Source organism: Artibeus jamaicensis, unplaced genomic scaffold (genome assembly GCF_021234435.1).
Source record: "Artibeus jamaicensis isolate MK-2021 breed Jamaican fruit bat unplaced genomic scaffold, CSHL_Jam_final scaffold_1689, whole genome shotgun sequence".
Taxonomy (NCBI): Eukaryota; Metazoa; Chordata; class Mammalia; order Chiroptera; family Phyllostomidae; genus Artibeus; species Artibeus jamaicensis.
The window spans coordinates 5,128,480-5,148,765 of NW_026522029.1; the positions used below are offsets into that span (position 1 = coordinate 5,128,480).

The window sequence follows — 20,286 nt, forward strand, 5'->3', positions numbered from 1 at the left end:
CCTGAAATCTCCTCGTTGTTCTTTGTAGACGTGTAGTCACCAGAGGTCTATAGGGAAGAAAGTGTAAATCGCAAAGAGGATATAGATGATACTTCTTAGCAAGTCAGAGAAATCTTGTGGTGGAACGAGGTGGAGTCCTCACCTTGAACTCTCCTTTTATGCCGGCTACTCTTTTTTTTAATAGGACACTCGAACTATCTACCAGCTCCATTACAGGAACTGGCCGGATCATGACGTGCCTTCGTCTATAGATCCCATTCTGGAGCTCGTCCGGGATGTGCGTTGCTACCAAGAGGACGACAGTGCGCCCATATGCATCCACTGCAGGTAGGACGCTCTCGCATGAGCCTCCTTCCCAGAACAACCCCAGTGTCGCAGTCTGGCCGGGACTCTTGCTTCAGCTGAAGGAAGACTGACTTCTGTGGAGGTCAAGGTGGTGTGAGCACATAGGATAAGGGCTCCTGGTCCTTGCCTCACTTTTTCCGGTTGATCAGAAAGGAAAGAAGCTTAGAAATGTGACAGAGAGAGAAAGGTCATGGCAGAAACAAACTATAATAAATTCAAGCCAAGCTTTACATTACTATTTTTTCTGATAAGTTGCCCGTGACCAGTACAGCTCCAGAGACTTGTGCTGGGAACAGTTGCCCAGGACCCATCCTGAAGTTCAGTGGACACGCGGCAATCTGCAAACACACTTGGGAGATGGTAGTGTTGAGAGTTTCCTTGTCTCTAGGTATCTTCTTCCTCAGATCTGCTGGTGAGGTTTTCCAGCGACTCAGTGAATGGCCCACTGTTGGCACCTATAAATGCTCTGTGATCTTTCATTTCAGTGCCGGCTGTGGAAGGACCGGTGTTATCTGCGCTATTGATTATACGTGGATGTTGCTAAAAGACGGGGTGAGTTTCTCTTGGCAGGCACTTCCCGTTTGTTTGCCCTGCTCCTTTCAGGCTTAGGAATCGTTTGGGTCTTCCAAACACCCACCTCCACAATTCACCTTTTTGAGAAGGTTGCCTTGGAGACTTGCCTTGTCAGATGATTCAGTGAGTTGCTCAGTTGGTGGCTCTTGACGTGGGGTCCCCAGACAAACAGCGTGAGCATCAGCATCACCTGAGAACTTGTTAGAAATGCAAAGTTTTAGGCCCCACCTGGGATGGACTGAAACAGAGACTCTGGAGATGGGGGCCCAGCCATCTCTGCGGGGGCTCTGACACCTGATGTAGTTGGAGGGGACCATGGCCCTGAGTGACATGGTCACCCTTCTTTTATCCAAACTGCTTTAATTGATGCACTCGATTTACCGCCATCAAGCTTGGTGTTCCAATCAATACTTGGTTTTCTAAAAGTCTAATAAGAGAAGGGAAGTTTAAGACACGGGCTTGAGAACTGCCTGCCAACTCCTTTTATCTCATGAAACTCATACTGGCTCCTGTACTGGGCCTTCTTCATCTTATCCTTAACCTCAGACATTTGATCACCCCATGTGAAATCAGTCCGAATGGTCACTTCAGCCTTTTCTAGGGAAAACGCCAGGCTTGTAAATCATGAGGCAAGTGATGAGAATCTTCATTAGTTTTAAAAGTCTATCTATTTTCTGATATTATCCCATGTTAGGAGAGCAGAGATCATGGAAGCCACAAGACTATGAGACAGCGACAGTAATTTATTAACAAATATAGAAACAAAGGAGTAAGATCTTTTCCCTCTTATTTGATAGATAGTTCCTGAGAACTTCAGTATTTTTAATTTGATCCAGGAAATGCGAACACAGAGGCCTTCGTTTGTCCAAACTCAGGTACGGACTGTGGTGAATGGATCATAACATGTGTTGGAGTTTTGCGTCACTTCTGTTTAATAGTGGGGCGTCCCAAAGCAGCCGACTGCGTAGCCATAACACCAGTTTCCTGTTAAGTGTGTTAGTCTGGTCCCGTTTCCCCCGACTCCGAAAATCCCAACATTTTCCCCAGTATTCCTTGCCCTGGGTCAAATTCCTTTCATCCTTTGTATTTTGCTGTCCAGAAAATATTGAGAAACCAATATAACATTTCTTACAAAGGAGGCTGAAAAAATTCCACAAGTTGTTTGACTTCCTAGAAAGAAATAGTTGGGTCAGGTTGACTTGAAACTTTGTAACACTAATTTATTTCTGAAACTGTAGAAAATCAAAGGTATTTTGTACTTCAGGACGTGGTAACAGAATCCGGAGCATGTAGTCTGTGCTCATTTTAGGAAAGAATGAAAAATGAAAGTAAAATCAACCATGACCCTATCACTTAGGTAACTGCTGTTACTATTTTTCTAGTCTCTCCTGGTCCTTAATCTATGCATACTTAAAAATATAATTACAATCACACTATATATATGATGATTATATGTACACAATATTCTAACCCATCCTGGATTGCTCATGCTCATTCACTCCATTAGTAATGCTTTTTCCCTGTTTTTTCCTCTCCTTTCCAAGTTCAAGTCTCTCTCCTAGATGAAACAGTCCCAGCCCAAATCTGTCACTTTCACAATATTAATTTCACCCAAAGTTCCTCACTGGTTATTTTACCCATATATCTGAATGGTCTCCAGTTTTAGGATACAGTTTATCATTCATCCATCAAACATTCATTGATATTAGGTATCAGACACGTAGGCATAATTCATTAGAACTACTTTTTCCTGCTCAGACAGCAAGACCCTCACCTGTTTAAGGCAAACAAACTGCCACATAGGTTTGGAGGCAGAACCATCGACAGTGGCAGTTTGGATATTTTCATCTAGAAGCTGCAAATCAAAGGGAAAAAGTGAAGAGCTATTATAAAATAAACCTTCTGTTTGGCCCACACAGGTTTTCCACTAATAGCTAGTGGAAAAATAATTTTTTTCATGTGTTGACTGTAGGTGTTTTCTATATTCAACCTGTGAGGGGGAAGTTTGTGTGAGATGAATGCATTGGCAGGTTTGAGACTGTCAGACTTAGAAGAGGGCTGACCCATATCGGTGCCGTGTTGAGTGGTAATACTGATCAATAAATAAAAACCATGCCTGTGCCAGAAAAGAGTCCATTTCAGGCCTATTTTCAAGAGTTGGGGGATGGCTGGCACAAGTTTAAGTTACCCTTCGCATTTTGGCATTATCAACGACCAACTGAGCAAACTTCTTACCAGTTACAGCTGCTTTTTCTGACACTACCGTAACCAGGAAATAGCACAGTAACCAGACGAGTGCTTCCTGTATGATTTTTCTCTGTTCTTCAGAAATTTAAAAAGTGTACCAATGGCTGTGTTGGTTGACAGAGACTCTGCATTGTTCTCCTGCTGAAATCATATTTGAAAAAAAAAAGTTGTATTTTACTTGTAGAAGATTGTGTAAAGAGTCAGGGAAAACCCTGAATGGGCCCATTCAGATGGAAAGTATATACATACGGTATCCGTCTTTCTCGGACTGGCTTATGTATCATATGATTCACTCATTTGTGGAATCTAATGAACAGACCGAACTAACAAGCAAAATAGAGACAGACTTATAGATAGAGAGCAGGCTGACTGCTAGGGGTGGGGGGTGTTTAGGGGGTGGAAGGATCATGCAAAAAGGAGAAAGGACTCATGGGCGTAGACAACAGTATGGAGATTGCTGCAGGGAGGGACTATAAGGGGGACAAATGGTAATGGAAAAATACAGTAAAATTTAAAAAAATAATAAAAATATATATAGAAAAAAAGTAGATACAAAATCAAGTGCTTGAGCTGGTACAGAGGAAAAAACAGAGTAGTAAAAACCCATAAATATTGTGACTATAGCAGACTCCTTTTTCTCCAGTGAAATCTCTTTATAACCATACACTTCCAAACTCTATTCAATGATCTCTTCTTTGATATTTTTGCTGGGACAGAATTTCAGCAGTCTGTTCTAAATGCAGTAAACTAAGCATCAGAAGATTCAAGTTCTAACCCAAGTTCTGGAAGTTACTTCCGAGTGACCTTGGACAAATTGTTTATGAACAGGAATAGCAGCCTAACTTGTTTATAGGTCAGTTATGAGGGTCAAGTGAAATAATCAGATTCAAGCCCTCTATCTACCCATCCACTGCAATGTGTCTACCTTCTTCCAGAAAAGGTAGAGGTGGCTCACCAAAAAACAATGCATCCAATAAGAAATAAAATGTGTAACGTAAGAGCAAGGAAAGCAGAATTAAAGGGATGGTGATGGAAGGAAAGATCGGTAAGAAAGTGGGGTCGAACATAAAAAACACGCTGCAAGTTTCTTCCTTGTACATTAGTTAGAAGTAGAACAAATAATCAGTTGTTTCTAGCCACCTAAAAGTGCTTTGAAATCTGAAGTGGGCTATACAAATACCAGGCCCTGTCATTAAACTAATGTGAATGGCTTTTTTGGGTTTGTTATCATGGGATTTGATTGGTTGACTGGTATGCATATTCCTGAAATCTGGTTCAATCGTTCACCAAGGTGTGTGTTTGTTTCCCTTGTCTGGTCGGTGACGCTCTGCAGGAACAGTATGAGCTGGTCTACAAAGCTGTATTAGAACTGTTTAAGAGACAGATGGATGTCATCAGAGATAGACACTCTGGAACAGAGGTAAACGTTGAACTTGATGTTCTGTCAATTTAAAAAAAAAAAAATGTTTGATTTGGGGAGGGAATCTTAGATTAGTTGAAGGACCTAGCTTGTATTTATCATTGTGACTAAATCGGAGTGTCCCGTGGGCATGGGAAGCATTGCAGACCTCCTGTGGAGAAGGGCAAATCATTGAGCTACTTTAACTTAGGAAATGCATCTTTGGGTTAACCTCTTGCTACAATGTTTAGCTAAATTTAGAAACGAGGTGTGAAAGAGCAAGCATGTATTCTGTTCCCAGGTATTAGACAGCTGTGTGGTAAGTTAGAAATGACAGTGCCAGTTACAAAGCGAAACCACAATTGAGTACTGATGTAATTTTTCAGTTACTCCAGCCTGGTTTTGATTGTGTGTCTCATCAAATTTTGAGAATATTTTAGAATAGCCAAAGGATTTTTAGCTGAAGGCCTTAGGTATGAGAGCAATTACGATTTCACCAAATTCCAGTGTAAAAATATTGAATATTCTAGGATATGCTGTTTTGATCTTATTACAAAAATTGGTAAGTCAAATCCTGTGTAATCACAAAATTACCGATTTACTGGTACCTTCCAAGGTATATGTAACATATACATATTAATTTAATTTTTAATATCCCATTTTGGATAGATAATCTGAGAATATTCACTGAGGACCTACTGTTTTCACAGCATTGAGAGTAAAAATATAGCCCTGGCCAGGTGGCTCAGTTGGTTAGAGCATCATCCCGATACACCGAGGTTGTGGGTTTGATCCCTGGTCAGAGCACATACGAGAAGCAACCAGTGAATGCATGAATAAGTGGAACAGCGCATCAATGTTTCTCTCTCCCTTCCTCTCTCTCTAAAGTCAGTAAATAGAAATAAAAAAATTAAGGATACAAAGTATATAAGAGATGGCCCCGATCATAACTCCATCAGTTGATGATGAAGCTAGCAAGGGAAAGAAAGCCAGAAAGCCTGTGAGGCGAGGGAATGACCTAAGCAATCCTACAGTTAATGTCGACTCCAAGGAGGAACAACATGGTGGAAGATGATGGAAATACAAGTATCGTTGCCAGAAAATGTTACTTACATCCTACTTGTGGCTAGTCCTCCCCGAACAAGGTTAAATAACACAGGCGATGTGGATGACCAGATTTTAGTGGGAAAGATTCTCATGTATCACTACGAAATGTGATGCTCACTTGATGAGAGATATTTGTATTTTAATTGTTTAAAGAAAGTATTTGTCGATTTCTACTTTTTAAGACATTTTTTCAGAAAGAATGTTGAATTCAGTCGATTGCACATTTTTGCATTCGTGGCATGATCACATGGCGTTTTCTCCTTTAACCTGCTAATACAGTTGTATCATTGGATCTGTTAGTATCAAACCGTATTTGTACTCTTAGAAAAAAAAACCTTCTTGGACAAAAAATATCCCTTTAATGTGTTGCTAGAGTATTGCAGCTAATGCTTCGTTTGGGAGTCAGGAACCGTCAACAAAGTTTAGCCCGGCAGCGGTGCTGTGACTATAGCCAGTTGGGTTCTCGGGGGCGGGTCTTTGGTCAGTAGATTGGAACACGGGGGTATTGCTCATGCTCCCACTGAGGAAGCTGGTTAAAGGCAGAAAAGAGAACTTCTGTTTCTGGGAATATTCAGTAGACATACTTTTTCCTATTCCTCCCACTAAATGCAACCAACCCCCCCGGATATTACATATAAAACAAACTTAAGAAGACACACCGGCTGGGGACTTGGACCTAAGAAGAGACATAATGGCGAGCTCCTTGGGTTTCCCTTTGCCTTCCATATTCCAGGTTCAACAGTGCAGACGGAAGAAGACCCAACAAGAGCCTGCTCTCACTAGCCTAAGAACCAGGAAAGGGGAGACATAAAACTTTTAGATAATAATCACTCTACTTCAGTCAATACCAAATACAAAATTGGCCCTCAACCCCACGCCAGCAAAGGCCGAGTGGGGAGCCTCCATTCCCGCCAGCACGGGACCGGGATGCAGTCAGGGGGGTGTCGGAAAGGTCAAGCGGAGAGCTCCGGCTTCCCTCCCCACCGGCCTGCCAGGCGGTTTCCCTGCGGCGCCAGCGAAGACCACGTGGGGAGTCTGTGCTTCCACCCGGCAGTAGCACGGCGCCCCAGTGCCTTCCCACGGAAGCTAGGGTCAGAAGAGACCTGACAGTGGTCAGGGCTTTCACCATCATCCAACAGGAAGGAGGGCCCCCACTGCAGTGTCAGGGATGATGCAAGAGCCTCTCCCACGGTGTGGCCCCTTGAGTATCAATAGAGGTCAAGTGGGGGGAGGGGTGCAGGAGGTAGAGGCCACCTGGTAGTGACAAGGCAGCAGCGCCCCCTTCTCTGGTCAGAGCAGAGTCAAAAACACACAAACAAACAAACAAACAGCTAAAAGGGAAGGTTACTCTAAGACCCAGAGTATCACATCTCAAACCAAATGAATCAAAGACAACACCCAGACGACAGAAATGTTAGGTCACCCGACAAAGCTATGGAAGTAGCCATGATACAAATACTTCAATGAGCACATACAAACATGCTTAAAACACATAAAAAATAGAAAGGCTCGGCAAAGAAGTAAAAAGACTCAACAAAGAAACAGAAGACATAGAGAACTGAAAAATACGGTAATCAAAACAAAATAGCTTAGTAAATAGGCTCAACAGCAGAATACTGGGTACAGAAGACAGAATTAATGAAGTGGAAGATAGAGAAATAGAAATTGCCCAATCTGAACACCAGAAATAAAATAAACTGAAAAACAAAAACAAAAACCCAGAACCTTAGAGAACTAAGGGACTGCAGCAGAACAAAACAAAACAAAAACAAAACAAAAAAACCCATAGCATTGGTGTTATTGGAGTCCAAGGAGCAGAGGAGAAAAAAAGACTAAAGACCAAAAAAGTACCAAAAACTCATCATAATTAAACCTCTGAACCTAAAGGCAAAGATTACAGGAAGAAGCTGGAGAAAAATGACCTTAACTACATGTAGGAGGGAAACAGAATGAGAATGGATTTGTCGTCAGGAACCAGGGCGGCCAGAAGAACGGCACAATCTTTTTTGAGCCTGAAAGAAAAGAACTGCCAAGAGGACTGGGTGTGGGAATTCCACACCCAGTGAAAATATCCTTCAGGAATGAGGGGGGAATCAAGACATTCTCAGATGAAGAAAAACTAAGAGAATTTGTCACCAGTAGACTCACCCCCCAAAATTAGCAAAGGAAGTTGCCTAAACAGAAAGGAAGTTACAGAAGAAGGAAGAACATGGTAAGCAAAAACATGGGTAAATGTAATAGGTTTTCCTCCTCTTAAGTTTTCTGAATTGTTTGATGATGGAAGCAACAATTATAAGATTGTCTGATGTGGTTTTAGAGGAAATATTTAAGGCAGTTACATAAGCAGGGAAAAGTTAGGAATGGCAAGGGTTCTGTACCTGAACTAGCACAACGATAACACCTGGAGACTGTGATAAGTTATGTATACGTATGAGGGAGACCTGAAAAAATCTGGAATTTATTAATAAAAAGTTCTATATTTATTCCTACATGTTTAAACTTCAGGCACCTTCAAAGTACTGTCCATCTGATGCAATTCATGTACTGAGATGTTTTTTTCCACTGCTCAAAACAGTTTTTGAACTCGTTGATTTTGATGCCGTTTAGTGCTTCTGCCATTTTTTTGTTTCACTTCTACATCCACAAAATGTTTCCCTTCGAGGACGTTTTTCATCCAGGGAAACAAAAAAAAAATTCACTCAGGGTGAGATTGAGTAAATAGAGAGGGTGGAGCATGAGGGTCATGCCATTTTTTGGTCAAAAACTGCTGAAAACTCAGCACAGTGTGGGCAGGTGTGATCGTAAATCACTCATGATGAAATGAGCAAATGCATTCAAAGAGTCTCCAATTCACTGAAGCTGAACACAGCCTCTCACAACAATGCCAGCCTGTCCACAGGTGCAGATGGGTTCCTAGAACACTGGTCTAGTAGGGGAAGCCTGAGCTACAAGGGGTCTGCCCTCCAGAAGATAATTCCAGGGTCTTTTTGGTTCCCCCTCCGTGACGTGATACCAAGAACTACAGCTACAAAAGCTATACAAAGACACACTTGGGGAAAAAAAACTATACATAAATCAAAACAAAATTCTAAAAAGGTCCAGGAAAAAGAAAAGAGAAATGTGAAATGGAGAGAAAAAACATAAAACAAAAAATAAAATGGCAGACTTAAGCCCTAAAATCAATAATTATACTAAATATAAATGGTATAATTATACCAATAGACAGAAAATTGGCAAAGTGTCTTGAAAACATGACCCAACTATATACTGTCTGTAACAAACACACTTCAGATACATAGGTTGGTTGAAAAAAGATGTATCATGTAAACATGAATAAAAGGAAAGCAGAAGTGGCTGTACAAAGTGAGGCAAAGGTGTACAGTTGAATGTAAAATACAGAGTGTATTCTTGAATTATTTGTATTAATCATTATATTAATTTCCCCATAAACAGCTGTAAACATACTGTTTTCCCATCCTGTATTAATATCAGATAAAGTAGAGCAAAGAAAATGGTCACAGATAGGGAGGGACATTATATAATGATATAGGGTTAATTCACCAGTAAATCACAGCAATCCTAAGTGTGTATGGTCCAAACAGAGCTGCAAAAACTGGTAGAAATGAAAGGAGAAATAGACAAACCCACAATTATAGTTGGAGACGTCAATATCCCTTTCTCAACAATTGGTAGAAAAAGTTGGCAGAAAATCTGCAAGAATATGACATTGAACAAGATCATCAACCAATGGGATCAAATTGATATTTATAGAGCACTCCACCCAATAACACATGAATACACACACTTTTCAAGTGCTGATGGAATGTACAGCAGGATGAATCATATTGTGAGCCATTAAACAATCTGAAAAATGTACAAGAATGGACCTCATCTGAAGTGTATTTTCTGATGACAATGAAAACAAACTGGAAGCCAATGACAAAAAGATAACAGGAAAAGAACCAAATATTTGAAAAGTAACCACACTCCTCTAAATAATCCATTAAGTCAAAGAGGAAGTATCAAGGAAAATTTTAAAAAATGCATTGAACTGAATGAAAACGAAAATATACATAAAATCTGTGGGGCAGAACTATAGCAGTGATGACAGAGAAGTTTATAGCTCTCTATGTGCAAACATCAGAAAACAGGAAAAGTCTCAGATCAGTAATGCAAACTCCCACTTGGAGAATCTAGAAAAAAAAGAGAGGAAAAAATGCCAGAGAAAATGGAAGCAAATAATAAAGAACAGAAATCAGTGAAATTATAAACAGAAAATCGATAGAGAAAAATCAGTGAACCAAAGAGCTGGGTCTTTGAAAAGAGCAATAATATGTACAAACCTCTGGGGACGCTCATCAAGAGAAAAGGGCAAAGATACCAATTCCCAGTATCAGGAATGAAACGGGACATCTCGAGGGTGCCTGCAGATATGCAAAGGATAATAAAGGAATATGATACGAACAGCTCAACATGTTTCATTTCACTGCATAGACAAAATGAGTTACTTCCCCCAAAGACACAAACTACCACAACTCACTCAAGATGAAATAGATCATTTGAATAGCCCCACAATAATTAAGGAAACTAAATTAGTAATTTTAAGACTCCCACAGAAGAAATCTCCAGGTCCACATAGTTTCACTTAAGAATTCTACCAAATGTTTAGTGAAAAATTAACAGCAATTTTATACAAACTGTACCAGAAAACAGAACAGGAGGAGACACTTCCTCATTCATATTTACCACTTTAGCCATTTTTCAGTGTACAGTGTAGTGGCATTAAGTACCTTTACAATGTGTGTGACAGTCACTGTTTATTTCTAGAAAATAGTCATCATCTAAAACAGAATCTGTCCGTGCCTCCTCCCCCAACCCTTAGTAACTTCTTTTTGTCTCCATGCATTTGCCTATATTAGGTACATTGTATAAGGGGAGTCATATACTTATTCTTTTGTATCTGGCTTATTTCATGCAGCATGATTTCTTGAGGTTTATGCATTTCGCAACATGTGTCAGAATTTTATTTTTTGTGGCCGTACATTATTCCACTGTGTGTACAAACCACATTTTGCTTCAGTGGATGCCTTTGGGCTGTTGTGAGTAATGCTGTTATCACCATTGGTATAAAAATATTTGTTCAGGTCCCTACTTTAAATTGTTTTGGGGGTATACCCTGGAATGGAATTGTTGGATTTTTGGTAATTTTGTTGAATTTTGTAAAGGTACTGTGATACCGTTTTTCATTGTGATTGCAAAATTTTACATTCTCACTAGAAATCCACAAGTGTTCCAGTTTCTCCACATCCTTGTCAACACTTAGTCTTTTCTGTTTTTTTGTTTTGTTTTTGTCTTTTAGATAATAGCCACCCCAACGGGTGTGAAATGGTATCTCACCGTTTTGATTTGCATATCCCTAATGATTAGTGATGTTAAACATCTTTTTGTGTGATTATTGGCCATTTGTATATTTTTTTGGATGAACGTCTATCCAAGTCCTTTTGCCCATTTATTTTCCAATTTTTTTTATTGTGGCAAAGTATGCATAAGATTCAGCACCTTAACCGATTTTATATATATAGCTTGTGATACAACGTATGTTCCTGTTCTTGTGCGGCCATCACCACCATCCAGCTCCAGAGCTCTTTTCATCTTGCAAAGCTGAAACTCCCTACCCACTGAACAACAGGTGTCCATTCCAGCCCTCCCCCCAGCCCTGGGCAACCACCATTCTACTTCTGTTTCTGTGAATTTGACCTCATATCACTGGAATCATGATATTTGTTTTTTTGTATTTGGCTTATTTCTGTTAGCATAATGTTCTCAAGGTTCATCTGTATTGTAACATTTGTAAGAATTTCCTTCTTTTGCACGACTGAATAATATTCCACTGTACATATATGCCACATCGTGTCTCTCCACTTATCCATTGATGGGCGCTTGCTTTGCTTTCAACTTTTGGCTATTGTAAATAATGCTGTTAAGAACAGGAGTGTGTAAATACCTCCTTGTGTCCCTGCTTTCAGTTCTTTTGGGTATGTACCCAGAAGTGGAATTGCTGGATCATATGGTAATTACATTTAATTTTTTGAGGTAATGCCATACTGTTTTTCACGGTGGCTGAACCACCTTACATTCTACCAGCAATGCACACAAGATTTCACTCTCTCCACATCCTCACCAACACTTGTTATTTTCTGTTTTTATTTTTGTTTATACATTTTGTATGGTGGCCATCCTAATGGGTATAAAGTGGTAACTTCATGTGGTTCTTGTTTGCATTTTGCTGATTATTGATGTTTAGCATCTTTCCATGTGCTCACTGACCATTTGTGTGTCATTTTTGGAAAAGTGTTTCTTCAAATCCTTTGCCCATTTTTGAATTGTTTCTTTTCGTTTGCTTGTTGTTGAGTGTTAAGAGTTTTCTTTATACTCTGAATTTTAATCCTTTATCAGAGATGTGATTTGCAAACATTGTCTTCCATTCTACAGACTGGCCTTCTGTTCTGTTGATTGTGTCCTTTAATTCATGGAAGTTTTTTATTTTTGTAAAGTCCAATTTATTTATTTTTCTTTTTGTTGCTAATTCCTTTGGTGTTACATCCAAGGAATTATTGCCAAACCCAATGTCATGAAGCTTTCTATGTTTTCTTTCTCCTAAGAAAAGAATTTTATAGTTTTAACTCTTATGTTTAGGTATTTGATTCATTTTGGGTTAATGTTTGTATACGGTGTAAGGTAAAGGTCCAACTTCATTCCTTTTCATGTGAATATCCAGCTTTCACAGCATCATTTGTTGAAAATACTGTCTTTTCTCCATTGAATGGTCTTAGCACCCTCATCAAAAGTCAAATGCCCACATACAGAAGTTCCTTGCCAGGCTATTTATTCCATTGGTCCTCTGCCTGTACCACAGTGTCTTATTACCGTAGCTTCATAGTCCACTGTGAAATAAGGCCGTGCAAGTCCTCCACCTCTACTCTTCTTTTTCCAGATTGTTCTGGCTCTGGATTGTCGGCAGTGTTTTATCATTTTAAACATACAAGTCTCTCTTGGTTAAATTTATTCCTAAGTACTTTTTTGTTGCTAATATAAATAAAGTTGTTTTTTTAATTTTCTTTTCAGGTTGTTTTTGCTAATATACAGCAATGCAACTGGTTTTTGTGTGTTGATTTGTATTTGTCAGTTTTGCTGCATTTGTTTATCAGCTCTAGCTTTTTGTTGTATGTGGTATCTTTGACATATAAGATCATGCCATCTGCACATAACAACTTTACTTCCTCTTTTCCAATTTGGATGCTTTTTATCATTTTTTTTTCTTGCCTAATTGCTCTGGCTAGAACTTCTAGTACTATTTTGGTGAGAACTGGCAAAAGTCAGCATCCTTGCCTTATTCTAGATCTTAGGGGAAAAGCTTTCAGTCTTTCAACATTGCATATGATGTTCGCTGTGGACTTTTCCTGTGTGGCCTTTATTATATGGAGGAAGTTCCCTTATGTTCCTAGTTTGCTGAGTGTTTTTTTTTTTTTTACTTCTGACCTGAGAATATGTTTATTGATTCTTAGAAAGAGAGGAAAGGAGGGAAGGAAGGAGGGAGAGAGGGAGAGGGGGAGAGAGAGAGAGAAATATCAGTTGGCTGCTTCCCGTACTTGTGCCCTGACCAGAATTGAACCCACAACCTTTTGGAGTACAGGATGGCCAGGACTTTCTGAGTGTTTTTATTATGAATTTTGTTAAATGCTTCTTTTTTTGCATTAGTTGATATGATTATGTAGGTTTCCTCCCCCTTCATTCTATGAAGGTGGTATTACAATGACTTTTTTTTGTTGTTGACCCATTCTTGCATTATGGGAACAAACCCCACTTTGTTGTGGCATATAATTCTCTTAATATGCTACTGAATTTAGTTTGCATGTATTTGGTTAAGGACTTTGGCATCATTATTCATAAAGGATGCTAGTCTGTAGTTTTCTTTTTTGTGTAGTGTCTTTGTCTGGCTTTGGTATCAGGGTAATTCTGGCCTCATAGATGGACTTAGGAAGTGATCCACCTATTCAATTTTTTGGAAGAGTTTGTGGAGGATGGGTATTCTTCCTTAAACCGTTGGTAGGATTCACAAATGAAGCCATCTGGTCCTGGGCTTTTCTTTGTTGGGACATCTTTTGATTATTAATTCAGTCTGTTTGTACTAGTTGTAGGTTTGTTCTGATTTTCTGTTTCTTTCTGAGTCAGTTTTGGTTGATCACATGTTTCTAGGAATTTGTCCATTTCCTCTAGCTTATATGATTTGTTCGTATATAATTGTTCATATTGTCATATACTCTTTATTTCTGTAAAATTGGTAGTAATGTCCTACTTCTTTCCTATTTAAAATTTGAGATTTTAAAACTTTGAGTCTTCTTTTTTTCTTAGTAAATCTAGCTAAAGATCTGTCAATTGTATTGATCTTTTTAATGGATCCACTTTTGGCTTAGTTAATTTTCTCCACTGTTTTCTTAACCTCTATTTTATTTATCTCTGCTCTAGTCTTTAATATTTGCCTCTTTCTGCTAACTTTCAGTTTAGTTTTCTTTTTTTCTAGTTCCTTAACTTGTAAGTTACTCATTTGAAGATTTTTTTCTTTTTTGAGGTGGGCATTTCTAGATATAAATTTCTTTCTGAGCATTTCTTTCACTGTATCCCATCCATTTCGTTATGTTGTGTTTTCATTCATTTCTAAATATTTTCTAATTTTCATTGTGATTTCTTCTTTGACCCATTAGTTGTTTAAGAGTGTTTGTTTTACATATATTTGTGAATTTTTATGTTTTTTTTCTGTTATTGATTCCTAGCTTCTAATAATGGATTAGGATTTAAAGAGATACTTTGTATAACTTCAGTCTGTTAAGATTTATTAAGACTTGTTTTATGGCTTAATATGGGGTCCATCCTGGAGAATGTTCCGTATGTGTTTGAGAGGAAGGCATATGTTGTTGGGTGGAGTGTTCTCTATGTGTGTTATAGGACTAATTGGTTTATGGTGTTGCTCATAGCTGCGCTCTAGTTCCTTATTGGTCTTCTGTCTGTCTCAATGTTCTGTCCACTATTGAAAGTGGGGTAGTAAATTCTCTGAATCAGTTTATTAGGCCTGCGGTAACAAGTACCACAGACCGTGGAGAGCTCACGCAACAAATTTATTTTTTCAGTTCTGGAGGCAGGAGGTCCAAAATAAAGGTGTAAGCAGGACCACGCTCTCTGTCATAGCTCTGGGGGAAAAATAATGCTCCTTGCTTCTTCCTAGCTTCAGTTCGCCAGCAATCCCTGGCACTCATTAGCTTGCAGATGCATTACTCCAGTTTCCGACTCTGTCATCACACATTACACAACACTCCCCCTGTGTGTCTCCGAGGGTCTGTTTTCTCTTCTTATAAGGACACACGTCCTTGTGTTAAGGCCCAGCATGGCCTTATCCTAACTAAGTACATCTGCAAAGACCCTACTTTTAAGTAAGGTCAGGTGAAGATATCAGGGGTTAGAGTTTAACATATCTTTTTGAGAGTCACAACTAAACCCGTAACAGGTGATACCTTACAATTGCTGATGACTTTTTTTTTACATGTAAACATCTCTGAAATCAAGATATATTTTACAATCAGCCCTGGCTGGTGTAGCTCAGTGAATTGAGCGTGGGCCTGCGAACCAGAGTATCGCGGTTCGATTCCCAGTCAGGGCACATGCCTGGGTTGCAGGCCAGTTCCCAGCAGGGAACACATGAGAGGCAACCATACATTGATATTTCTCTCCCACTCTTTCTCCTTCCCTTCCCCTCTCTCGAAAAAATAAATAAATAAAATATTTTAAAAAAAAGATATATTTTACAATCAGTGGTACCTCCTATTCCATGCACCTCTGTTACAAATGTCATAATGGCATCATTACTATGAAGGAAATACAGGCTGCGAGTGGCTGCCCGAGTGAGTTGGAGTGTGGTGTTCGGGGTGAGGGGCCAGGGAAGGGTTCCTTCTGTAGCTGACATGTAAGTAATAAATAATTACTTAAAAGGAGGCAGCCATGCAAAATCTGGAGCCACAGTATTTCAACCAGAGGGCAAAAGCCTTGAATTGGAAAGAAGTTTGGTATGCCTAAGGAATGGCAAAACAAACAGACAAAAATCAAACCAACCACAACAAAAAACCCAAACCAGGGTAGCTGGAGCATAATAAGGAAGAAAAAGGTAGAACAAGATGAGGTATGTATGGGACCTACTAAGCACCTACTAACATGAAGGGTCAAGACAATGAAATCTCTGAAGGTAGAGTGTCCTTAAGAATACAGTTACCCCCCCCAAGAACATTGTAAAACTCCCACATTTGACAAGATGATGCTATAAGTAAACCCCTTCTAATTTCTGTGAGGTACTGATCCTTTATTCTGACCCTTTCAATCTCCATATGTGAACATGTTCTTGTTGGGTTCAGTATTTTGGAAACTCATCTAACCCTTTTATGAATTATTTTGAATCTTTATCCTTTCTGGAAAATAACTTCTCAGCCTTATGAGCATAAACTATGTCACTGTCGTTACTTCACTAAAAAACAATCTCTTATTTCTCTTGAAGGTTCAAGCAATGTATTCCGTTCCTGAGCAAAATCCCAGTCTAGAAGCAGACATTTATTCTCTTAACTTACCGACAAGGTGAATATAATTTTACATGTCTACATGTGTCTCAGAGGCATATCTCATGCTTACAACTCACTGTGATGCTGGGAAAAGTTAGGAGGAGGCCTGTTGGGGGTATGATACCATTGTTACTTTCTTTTTGTTTCAGCGGTACACCAGAAGCAGAAGTGACGAACCAACGCATAAGGGGGGAAAATGCAGAAGCTTCTTCCCTTGACCTTAGGACTTCTGAAATAAGAGAAAAGAAAGAGTTAGCTTTGCAGCCTGCTACCCAGAACAGTTCTTTTGAGTTTTTGGAGCTCAACTGTGGTTGTCATGAAAACGCTGACCCCACTGTGAAATGGGAGATGAAGGCGTCCACCGTAGCTGGGGAGCCTCTTCAGAAGCACCCAAGTTCGGACTTGAGCTCCATTTTATTTGGAGCATGTTCTAATTGGAAACCTGCAAATGCAGCACAAAGATATTTCAATTCTAAGGAGCCCATAACGCGGACCAAATCAACTCCCTTCGAACTGATCCAACAGAGAGATGCCAAGGAACCGGGCGTCAAGGAAAATTTGTCTTATTTGGAACCTCAGCCGAACAGCTCTGGCCTTGCGGAGGCTGGCAGGACGATGCCTGTTGCTTCAGAACTGAACTATTCACTGTGGTGCGACTTGGAGCGCCAAGGGTCTCACGCCTCTGACGCCCGGCAGCGCGACCCCAGGGCTTTCTCTGCGCATTCTTACCTGTCTTTAGCAGAAGACACTTATTTCCGGTCATTGTCTCCAAGTAGTACTGGCTCCAAGATGTCTCTTGATTTACCGGAGAAACATGATAGGACTGTGTCACCTTGTTCTCTGTTGCCAACCTCCCCTGCCACCCTGTTTCCTTACTCTGAGCCCCGAGATTCTGCGGCACTGAATCCTCCAACCAGTTTGCCCCCCACACTGAGCCAAGAGGCGGCAGCAGTCGGTAAGTTATTTTTACAAGTTCGTATAGCCTTTTAGATGTTACTCTGATTCTCCAGAAGATTTGGTTTCTTTTCATCCTCCCCCTGGTCCTTCTCTGTGTGCTTCCCTCTCCTTTAATGATGTGATGATACATTGAAAATAGCAGAAACAAACATGTAACATTCCATGACCTGGATGAGCTACGACCCAGCATCTACGCCAGCAGGGGCGCTTCTAACAAAGGCGATTCTCATTCCTGGGAATGTATGGCAGAGGTCCACAACTGACCCTTAACCTCCAGAAGCAACTTCCGAAAGAACAGGAGGAAGGATTTGATCAACGGCACCACGTGGTCACTGGGAGTTTTTGCTGCACGAGCACGGCTGCGCTGGGCTGAGCAGCTAACCAAGGGCGGTGTTCTCTTGCGGAGGCGGCCGGAGGAAGAGCAGCGAATTTTCTCCTGCCTCTTTATGATAACCTAGTAGATGTGATGACGTGTTCTGTCTTCTGTGTGGGGTTTTCATCACACATACCACTTTACCTTCATACTTAATACTTCTAGATTTTTGCCCATTACACACATTGTTTTACTGAGTTGTTTGATATTAGGAGTAAATATCTTGTTAGAGAAAGTTATAATAGTATGATGTGGAAGAAGAGAAGGAGAGCAAAGAGTAAGTTTAACTCTCTTAGGTAGATCATCAGAAATTTATAAAAAATATTTCACCTGAATAAGAAGTGGAAAGAGCTTTTACTCTGTAACATTGTACAATCCCTTAATACAGGGGTGTCCAACTCATTTTCACCGGGGGCCACATCAGCCTTGGGGTTGCCTTCAAAGGGCCGAATGTGATTTCAATTCTTTAACAGTTAAGGAGTAGTTACATTTATACAGTCCTAAAAGTATTTCAGCCCTTTGAAGGCAACCGTGAGGCTGATGTGGCCCCCGGTGAAAATGAGTTTGATGCCACTGCCCTAATAGATGTGTAGATGTGTAACTTTATTACAAAAGTATTTTATCTGGATCTAGTTCCTTCTTTGATTAGGTTATTTTATATACTTTGATTTTGTTTTGTAATTTAAAGGAATTTTCTTTTTCTTACTTTTTTGTATGCTATTGTAGCTGTCCCATTTTTTTTCTTCATTTTATTCCCCTCTACCCCCACTGCCCCTCCCACCAACCTTCTCCCCCCTTAGTTCATGTCCATGGATCATACATATAAGATCTTTGGGTTCTCCATTTCCTATACTATTCTTAACCTCCCCCAGTCTATTTTGTACCTACCATTTTTCCCCCCATTTTTCCCCTACCTTTTCCCCCATTCCCCCCTCCCCTTTTCCACTGATAACCCTCCCTGTGATCTCCATTTCTGTATTCTGTTCCTGGTCTGGTCTCTGAGCACCGGTGTTAAAAGATAAATCCTTATCTTCAGGGATTGGAGCAGTTTACACGTGTGCCCTCTGGAGGCAGTTTATTGTAATGGCATTCAATGTTTTCTATAAAAATTCCGAGTATATCTATAGAAAATATAGAAAACCCTCAAACCAAGGGGGAGGGTGGAAGCAAATGAGGGAGGTCGGTTTGGCTGGGGGGGAAAAAAGAAAAAAAGAAAACCCTGTTACAACCTTGTTTTATAAAAAAACATACATATTCTTCACTTTGTAAAATGAATTATAAATACTAAATCTTTATGATTTAACCTAGCTTATACTGGAATCTTTGGCATATGTAAAAGTGCTTTTATGATGCTATAGTGTCTATTTTGTGAAACAAAAAAGAATTATGTAATTTTTTAAAAATTGCATTTTTAAGATACTGTATTTTTATTTTTAGAGAAAGGGGAAGGGAGGGAGAAAGGAGAGGGAGAGAAACATTGATGTGTGAGAGAAACACCCATCTGTTTCCTCTTGTTTGCCTCCAACTGGGAACCGGGTCGACAGCCCAGGCAGGTGCCCTGACCGGAAATCTAACCGGTGACGTTTTGGTTTGCGGGATGATGCCCAACCCACCGAGCCACACCAGACAGGGCAAGGATTATGTAATTTAAATTAATATAATATTCCTTATTATGTTAACTCATAATCAGTGACCCAATCAAAATACTTTGGGGCTTTTAAAAGAAATAATACATTTTGAAGAAGCAAAAACCTCCTGGGTTTGCAGCTTAAGATGAGAGAATTTATTTTGCTTTTCCCTTGAGTGGACAGATGCCAGCTTAAATATTGTAATGATGCTTGATGGGATTTACACAAAGATTAGAGCGTAAGAATTTTCTTTGGATTTTCCTGCCTAAAAATTGTAATTATATTTCTGACATTTGGATAGCGACTTCCCCAAGAATCGATGATGAAGTCCCCCCTCCACTGCCAGAACGGACTCCCGAGTCTTTTATTGTGGAAGAGGAAGCTGGTGAGTACAGTTCAGGAAGTGTAATCCCAGTAAGATTAACTAGGTAACCTCCCACGTCCGTCCAGTGTTCTGCGTGCTGAGTAACAGGGGCTCTCCGAAGAACCGGACCATGTTTACTTTCTTCCAGGAGAAGTCCCACTGAGGGTTCCCAAGCCTTCACCTTCAACTGTGATGACAGAAGTGGGAAGCCCACTAGGATGGAGTGGAACATCTGAGTCCAACAAACCCAATGACTCTGTGAGACTCAGGCCAACCAACGTCAGTAACTTTTTCTTCCTGACTCTACTCATTTGGATCCAACAGATTATAGTCCTACTCCTTGTATTTCTAACACCTATTCATTACCAGTAAATATTAACCAGATAGTACTTATGAAACCACATGCTAGGGTACATGGCAGATAAATAAGAGCCAATTGTTGCCCTTAAGAAATTTAGTCCAGCAGTGGAGATATAGGAGGTATACACAAGTATTTTTGTCTGTGAATTATCACAAGGCAAATAAGACCAGTGCCATATGAAAGACAAAACGTTCGAAAGTGTGGGAGTTCCTTCAGGTGGGAAGTGGTCAAGGAAGACAGTCAAAGTGGAAACATCTGAGCTGATTCTTGAAGG

General features: G+C 40.0%; 1 protein-coding gene across 2 annotated transcripts in view; it reads left to right on the forward strand.

Moving 5' to 3' along the window:
• PTPN22 (protein tyrosine phosphatase non-receptor type 22) overlaps positions 1-20,286 on the forward strand; it is a 48,938-nt gene that overhangs the window by 13,096 nt on the left and 15,556 nt on the right. For both annotated transcript variants that reach the window (XM_037152462.2, XM_037152464.2), the window contains 8 exons: positions 185-327; positions 831-897; positions 1,716-1,793; positions 4,499-4,585; positions 16,269-16,345; positions 16,479-17,284; positions 19,589-19,672; positions 19,800-19,930. In XM_037152462.2, coding sequence (XP_037008357.2) covers positions 185-327; positions 831-897; positions 1,716-1,793; positions 4,499-4,585; positions 16,269-16,345; positions 16,479-17,284; positions 19,589-19,672; positions 19,800-19,930 — 1,473 coding nt within the window. The remainder of the gene's footprint in view (positions 1-184; positions 328-830; positions 898-1,715; positions 1,794-4,498; positions 4,586-16,268; positions 16,346-16,478; positions 17,285-19,588; positions 19,673-19,799; positions 19,931-20,286) is intronic.